General features: G+C 62.2%; 2 protein-coding genes across 2 annotated transcripts in view; both read right to left on the minus strand.

Moving 5' to 3' along the window:
- LOC140903579 (protein phosphatase 1 regulatory subunit 3C-B-like) overlaps nt 1-2,078 on the minus strand; it is a 24,096-nt gene extending 22,018 nt beyond the window's left edge. The window contains exon 1 of the mRNA XM_073325090.1: nt 2,001-2,078. The gene's annotated coding sequence lies outside the window, so the exon portion shown is untranslated. The remainder of the gene's footprint in view (nt 1-2,000) is intronic.
- GINS4 (GINS complex subunit 4) lies at nt 80-7,796 on the minus strand. Its single transcript, XM_073325091.1, has 7 exons — nt 7,664-7,796; nt 4,360-4,446; nt 3,458-3,571; nt 2,876-2,973; nt 2,001-2,089; nt 1,405-1,495; nt 80-183 (listed from the first exon to the last, which is right to left on the minus strand). Exons 1-7 carry the CDS (start codon nt 7,757-7,759, stop codon nt 87-89), a joined length of 672 nt encoding a protein of 223 aa, XP_073181192.1. The 5' UTR covers nt 7,760-7,796; the 3' UTR covers nt 80-86.
- Nucleotides 7,797-7,804: the final 8 nt, after the last annotated feature.

Raw genomic sequence — 7,804 nt, forward strand, 5'->3', positions numbered from 1 at the left:
CGATGCTCTCAGGTTGTCTTGTGCATGGCACTTGCCCTCCCAGACTGCAGGGCCTCCTGCCTGGCCCCTTTAAGTCTTGTGATGTTTCAAATTAGCTGAACTGCTCCTGAGGCCACCAGGGGGGCAATGGTTTTGTATCTGATCAGGTGCTGTGATCCTTCCTCCAGGTCAATCACATATTCTCTGAAGGGGAAAGAGAGATCGGTTCAGATGGAAGGGTGGCAGCAAGCTCAGAACGAGAGGAGAGAGGTGCTGCATTCTCCTGAGGCTCCTGCTTGCTTTTCAGGGTTGCAGTGTTGGATCATATAAAAGAAGTTCTGTATTAAAATCACAAATGAGTTTGATTCCCCATAGTTTAAATTCCAGGGTATTACTAATTAAGAGGTCTCTTGGTTTTTGGTACTGTTTCTCTCCCTCTCTGTGTGAAACTTGCAAGCTGCTAATTCTAAGACAGAGTCTGTTCTCAAAGCAATTCTTTGTAACAACTACTCACACAGAGAGAGACTCAAAGCAATACTCTGTAACAACAGCACCCAGAGGCTCCCCGCCCTTGTGTTGTATTCGTCTCGCTCTGTTAACAATTGTGATTAAAATAGAGATAGAGGATGTATGTGGATGGATGCTTGGTGTGGATAATAACTGAATGATCAGGGAGGTGCCAGCCTAAGAATCCAGTGTCCATCGGCTGAAGAAGGCGTTAAGTGGAAATAACCAAAGGACCCCCGGAGGGCAGACTGGGATCCACCCAACAGCCTCAAGAATGGGAGAACCAAAGAACAAGATAACATCTGGCCGCACGGAGCCGTCAGGAATGTGCCATCTGCTGATTGATTCAGGAACAGCATGATGAAGCAATTCCCATAGACTGGCATAGGAAGAAATTCCTATAAAAATGGACTCTAGAAAGTGAGACCTTTGGGGTCTGATTCTGCAAACCAACTTCCAGGAGCATCAGATGAGCATCTGACAAGGCCCTGCTCCCTCCTCATGTCCAGGCCTCCTGGCCAGTGGCTTGGCATGAGCAACTCTAAGGCTGGTAACTATGATAACAACCTTGCAGAACCTGTGTGTGTGTGTATGAATGAATGTGTGAATAAATATGAAACTGAATAGAATGTTATAGCTATAATTAGCTACTTACTATGATTCTTTCTGTATTCACAATAAATGTGGCATTTTGCCTTTTCCCCTTTAATAAGCTCCTGCTAGTTTTTATTTTATTGGTATAACAGCCGCAGCAAAGTGACCGGATTAGGCAAGGAGGAGGGGTGCTGCTCCATCCAGCCCACCCACCCACAGCTACACAGGCAACTCGCAGAGACGGGAAGCTGAGCAGAATACAGTCGGGATGGCATTTCTAAGGCATGTGCGTATCAGTGCACAGCAAAGCAATAGGCCACCTACCTCTGCTCATCAGTCTCTGGCTCCACCAATATGTTTTCCTGCCTCTCCTGCACCCTCAGGAATACAAAGGAGTCCAGGTTGGGTTTGGGAACTGCAAGGAAAGCGACACACTCAGCCCTGATCCCGGGCTCACGTGACTGAGACCAGGGCACTTTGTGCTGCACGAACCACTCCTGGGAACAGTCTCTGCTCCTCTGCAGGACCTTCACGTGGAGCTGGGATGCTCATGAGGACACAGTGCAATGCTGGTCACTAGCCCCACAGGCGACCGGCCAGTCCCATATGCACCAGCCAACACATACTTGAGACGGCAGGAGAGTCAGAACACAGAGACCAGTGTGAATAGCCTGGTGACCCCCCTGTCTCTCCCCAGAGGGCGATTCTAGGAGAGGGCAGTGCAAACATATCCAGACCACCTTCTAAAGGGCCAGCAATGTGGAGAGGGCTATGCTCAGACACCTGCCTCTTCCAAGCACTCGCCGGAGCTCTAGCGCTTACACTGCTTGCTCTCTAGGACTTCAGATTACTCCAGGGCTCGTCCCCAGACAGCCACTGCTAGAATCCTGTTGCCTGTACTGCAGCCGGGCTTCTCTTACCCAGTCTCAGGAGATCCACTTTCTGCAGGTTGGGAGGCATGTGTTTCAGGGCCACATTTTTCAGGTAGGTTTCTGTGTTCGCCATGTACCTGAAACAAACAGCCCTTACTGTCAGTCAGATCACGGCAAAAGCTGGTGGGCCAAAATGGACTCCAGGTACCAGCGAGACATGCTGAACCCGCAAGCACGGCGGGAAGACAGCAGCAAGCGGCTGGGTCTGGAGGGGCAGAAGCTGAAATGAAGACTTCTCTGCTCCAGCAAAACAGCGCATGCAAATCCTTCAGCGCCCAAGGGCACAGCTTATCTCCATGGGAAGGTGACACAAAAGGCAGTGAGGGCTCTTCCCACTGGCAGGACTCGGGCAGCAGAGGGAACTTTTCTGGCATAGTTTAGTGGGTGGCTGAAGTGAGACTGCCCCTAGATACCTCGTTGGCCAATGGCCTGCCACAATCTGCCAGCAGAAGGCTGCCTGGAGACAGGAGAGGAAGCTGTGCAGCAGGACGAGGCTCCCGTCATGAATCTGGCATGCACACGGAAGGAGGCAAGCGGGCAGACACTAAGACTGATGAAGGCTGAGCGGGAATCTTTTTTCAACGCCTTCCCAGACTGTCAGGAGCGCTCAGGGCCAAGCCTCTAGCTTCACTGCAGGCCCAAGAGAGAGCGAGGGACTCGTTAGCTGGTCACTAGGGGACAAGGTTTTTCCAACCAAGCTGCCACAGCCAAGTTTGCCAAGGGAGGATCTACAGCATGTGAAGCGGAGGCTCAAAGGGAGAGCCAGAGTGCATACAACCCCAGTTCTGGCCTGGACTTAGTCTGCGCAGTAGAACAAGACCTGGCTCACCCCACTGCCCAGCCCTCCTTCCATACCTACTCACTCTTTAGCAAAGGCAAACTCCTCTGGAGAGAGGATGGAAGGCTCTCCTTCCACTCGGGACTTCTCCTTCTCCAGGATATGGGGGAAAAACTTCTCAATCTGCCAGGGGAAGAAAAACCCCAAAGAAGAGTCAGCTGTGATCGAAACAGAGAGCTCCATCATAGGCAGCTCCCAGCATTCTCCCTTCTATAGCCAGAGGGAATCTGTCACTGCAGATTGGTGAGGTGCAGAGGTGGCACATCTGCCCTGGGATTAGTTCCGGACCCACGCAGGGCTGTCTGCGCCTGAGAGGCGGGATGGCAATGGAGTTTCCAGGAGGAAGATTGCACTGTGCTGACCCTCCATAGGGTAATAAACAGGCTCACCACAGCACTGTGACACCCAGAACAAGGTGCTGCGCTTGACAGCAATGAGGAGTGGATTCCCCAGGTGAACCTTATGGTCACTCTAACCAAACACGTCAAGGGCCCATGACTCAGAGCCCCGGACCAAAGCAATATGCTTTTGGTGTGGCCAGAACGGCATGCCTCCAGCCACTCTCCTAAGAGTCACCTTGCCATGGCACAGAATAGCAGGGTGTTACCTTCACAAGCCTGCAGCGCAAGTAGCTGCTGAGGACATAGCGGATCCTCTCAATCTCCATGCGGTGGATGCTGACCTTCAGGTCTCCGTGCTTGGCTCGTTTCAGATTTGACTCCTGCAAAGGGGCACATGGGGGGAATATCAGACTGTTCAAACACTCAATAGCTAAAGACACAGAGAGGCCAATGTCCTCAGACTGAGCCCCGGGAAAGAGCTAGATTGCAGCTGCCTCTTGTAGACAGAGCACCTGCACCATGAATGCAGGTTACCACCCCTCACTGCCACATGGGAACCAATACACGGGACAGCTCCTTGGAAAAGGGAATCGAAGAACCACATGCCAGATTTTGCAGTATATAGGATTTGGGCAGGTAATGGCCATTGGCCAAGACTGCAGATGGTTGATTCTGTCATCCAGGCAACTGTGAGTCTGCCTGGAGCAGGAGATTTACACCACCTCTGTAGCAAACAACTGCACAAAGAACCAGGAACTGGCTAGCAGCACTGCCCCCATGACCAGCCCACTTTGGCGAACAAGCAGCTGCAGGCCAGGATGAACAGCAACCATGCTGAAGGCCCTATAGAATAGCAGACAAGGGCAACAACAGCAGCTGATGCCAATTTTAACCTCTGTGACTAATAGCAACACGCCAGGAGCCTGGGGGCTCTTGCTGCTCTCAGTACATAGCATGAACCATCACTGCTTGGGCAGAGCATGCAGGTTAACCACAAGATGCTCAGAACTACATCCACCCTCTGTGGGGAACACTGGAGAGGGGGACGGATAGAAGCACTGGCCGGAGCTTAGGCAGGGGACCCCAGGGCACGGAGTTTAGCAATAACAGTATGAACCTGTCCAGCCATTCCCAACCCCTGCCCCCACCTGTGCCCCCAGACACGCACCATGTGGTCCAGCTGCTCCATGACACACTCCACGATTTCAGACTTGCTCTCCAGCAGCTCTGGGGCAAACTTCTCATTCAGCCAGGCCTGCCAGCACAGCAGGACACTGAGCCACAAACCAGCCTAACACTGAGCCCCTGTGATCTGACCCACCAGCCCCCACTCCCCTCCCCGGGCTGGGAGAGAACCCAGGAGTCCGGGCTCCCAGCCCCCACTCCCCTCCCCGGGCCGGGATAGAACCCAGGAGTCCGGGCTCCCACCACTCCCCTCCCGGAGCCGGGATTGAACCCAGGAGTCCGGGCTCCCACCACTCCCCTCCCGGAGCCGGGATTGAACCCAGGAGTCCGGGCTCCCACCACTCCCCTCCCGGAGCCGGGATTGAACCCAGGAGTCCGGGCTCCCACCACTCCCCTCCCGGAGCCGGGATTGAACCCAGGAGTCCGGGCTCCCAGCCCCTCCCCGGGCCGGGATTGAACCCAGGAGTCCGGGCTCCCAGCCCCTACTCCCCTCCCCGGGCCGGGATTGAACCCAGGAGTCCGGGCTCCCAGCCCCTCCCCGGGCCGGGATAGAACCCGGGAGTCCGGGCTCCCAGCCCCTCCCCGGGCCGGGATAGAACCCGGGAGTCCGGGCTCCCAGCCCCTCCCCGGGCCGGGATAGAACCCGGGAGTCCGGGCTCCCAGCCCCTCCCCGGGCCGGGATAGAACCCGGGAGTCCGGGCTCCCAGCCCCTCCCCGGGCCGGGATAGAACCCGGGAGTCCGGGCTCCCAGCCCCTCCCCGGGCCGGGATAGAACCCGGGAGTCCGGGCTCCCAGCCCCTCCCCGGGCCGGGATAGAACCCGGGAGTCCGGGCTCCCAGCCCCTCCCCGGGCCGGGATAGAACCCGGGAGTCCGGGCTCCCAGCCCCTCCCCGGGCCGGGATAGAACCCGGGAGTCCGGGCTCCCAGCCCCTCCCCGGGCCGGGATAGAACCCGGGAGTCCGGGCTCCCAGCCCCTCCCCGGGCCGGGATAGAACCCGGGAGTCCGGGCTCCCAGCCCCTCCCCGGGCCGGGATAGAACCCGGGAGTCCGGGCTCCCAGCCCCTCCCCGGGCCGGGATAGAACCCGGGAGTCCGGGCTCCCAGCCCCTCCCCGGGCCGGGATAGAACCCGGGAGTCCGGGCTCCCAGCCCCTCCCCGGGCCGGGATAGAACCCGGGAGTCCGGGCTCCCAGCCCCTCCCCGGGCCGGGATAGAACCCGGGAGTCCGGGCTCCCAGCCCCTCCCCGGGCCGGGATAGAACCCGGGAGTCCGGGCTCCCAGCCCCTCCCCGGGCCGGGATAGAACCCGGGAGTCCGGGCTCCCAGCCCCTCCCCGGGCCGGGATAGAACCCGGGAGTCCGGGCTCCCAGCCCCTCCCCGGGCCGGGATAGAACCCGGGAGTCCGGGCTCCCAGCCCCTCCCCGGGCCGGGATAGAACCCGGGAGTCCGGGCTCCCAGCCCCTCCCCGGGCCGGGATAGAACCCGGGAGTCCGGGCTCCCAGCCCCTCCCCGGGCCGGGATAGAACCCGGGAGTCCGGGCTCCCAGCCCCTCCCCGGGCCGGGATAGAACCCGGGAGTCCGGGCTCCCAGCCCCTCCCCGGGCCGGGATAGAACCCGGGAGTCCGGGCTCCCAGCCCCTCCCCGGGCCGGGATAGAACCCGGGAGTCCGGGCTCCCAGCCCCTCCCCGGGCCGGGATAGAACCCGGGAGTCCGGGCTCCCAGCCCCTCCCCGGGCCGGGATAGAACCCGGGAGTCCGGGCTCCCAGCCCCTCCCCGGGCCGGGATAGAACCCGGGAGTCCGGGCTCCCAGCCCCTCCCCGGGCCGGGATAGAACCCGGGAGTCCGGGCTCCCAGCCCCTCCCCGGGCCGGGATAGAACCCGGGAGTCCGGGCTCCCAGCCCCTCCCCGGGCCGGGATAGAACCCGGGAGTCCGGGCTCCCAGCCCCTCCCCGGGCCGGGATAGAACCCGGGAGTCCGGGCTCCCAGCCCCTCCCCGGGCCGGGATAGAACCCGGGAGTCCGGGCTCCCAGCCCCTCCCCGGGCCGGGATAGAACCCGGGAGTCCGGGCTCCCAGCCCCTCCCCGGGCCGGGATAGAACCCGGGAGTCCGGGCTCCCAGCCCCTCCCCGGGCCGGGATAGAACCCGGGAGTCCGGGCTCCCAGCCCCTCCCCGGGCCGGGATAGAACCCGGGAGTCCGGGCTCCCAGCCCCTCCCCGGGCCGGGATAGAACCCGGGAGTCCGGGCTCCCAGCCCCTCCCCGGGCCGGGATAGAACCCGGGAGTCCGGGCTCCCAGCCCCTCCCCGGGCCGGGATAGAACCCGGGAGTCCGGGCTCCCAGCCCCTCCCCGGGCCGGGATAGAACCCGGGAGTCCGGGCTCCCAGCCCCTCCCCGGGCCGGGATAGAACCCGGGAGTCCGGGCTCCCAGCCCCTCCCCGGGCCGGGATAGAACCCAGGAGTCCGGGCTCCCAGCCCCTCCCCGGGCCGGGATAGAACCCAGGAGTCCGGGCTCCCAGCCCCTCCCCGGGCCGGGATAGAACCCAGGAGTCCGGGCTCCCAGCCCCTCCCCGGGCCGGGATAGAACCCAGGAGTCCGGGCTCCCAGCCCCTCCCCGGGCCGGGATAGAACCCAGGAGACCGGGCTCCCAGCCCCTCCCCGGGCCAGGATAGAACCCAGGAGTCCGGGCTCCCAGCCCCTCCCCGGGCCGGGATAGAACCCAGGAGACCGGGCTCCCAGCCCCCACTCCCCTCCCGGAGCCTGGATAGAACCCAGGAGTCCGGGCTCCCAGCCCCCACTCCCCTCTCCGGGCCGGGATAGAACCCAGGAGTCCGGGCTCCCCCCCCTCTCCGGGCCGGGATAGAACCCAGGAGTCCGGGCTCCCCCCCCCTCTCCGGGCCGGGATAGAACCCAGGAGTCCGGGCTCCCCCCCCCTCTCCGGGCCGGGATAGAACCCAGGAGTCCGGGCTCCCCCCCCCTCTCCGGGCCGGGATAGAACCCAGGAGTCCGGGCTCCCAGCCCCTCCCCGGGCCGGGATAGAACCCAGGAGTCCGGGCTCCCAGCCCCCACTCCCCTCCCGGAGCCTGGATAGAACCCAGGAGTCCGGGCTCCCAGCCCCCACTCCCCTCTCCGGGCCGGGATAGAACCCAGGAGTCCGGGCTCCCCCCCCCTCTCCGGGCCGGGATAGAACCCAGGAGTCCGGGCTCCCCCCCCCTCTCCGGGCCGGGATAGAACCCAGGAGTCCGGGCTCCCAGCCCCTCCCGGAGATAGAGCCCAGGCGTCCGGCCCCACCCACCTGCTCCAGGCTGCGGATGAGCTGGGCGGGGGTCAGCACCAGCTCCTCGCTGCTCCCGTCCGAGTCCCGCTCGCGCAGCTCCGGGCCCTCCGCCATCCCGGCTCGAGGCTCCCGCCAACCGCGAGCGCGCGGTGACGTCAG

Source organism: Lepidochelys kempii, chromosome 26 (genome assembly GCF_965140265.1).
Source record: "Lepidochelys kempii isolate rLepKem1 chromosome 26, rLepKem1.hap2, whole genome shotgun sequence".
Taxonomy (NCBI): Eukaryota; Metazoa; Chordata; order Testudines; family Cheloniidae; genus Lepidochelys; species Lepidochelys kempii.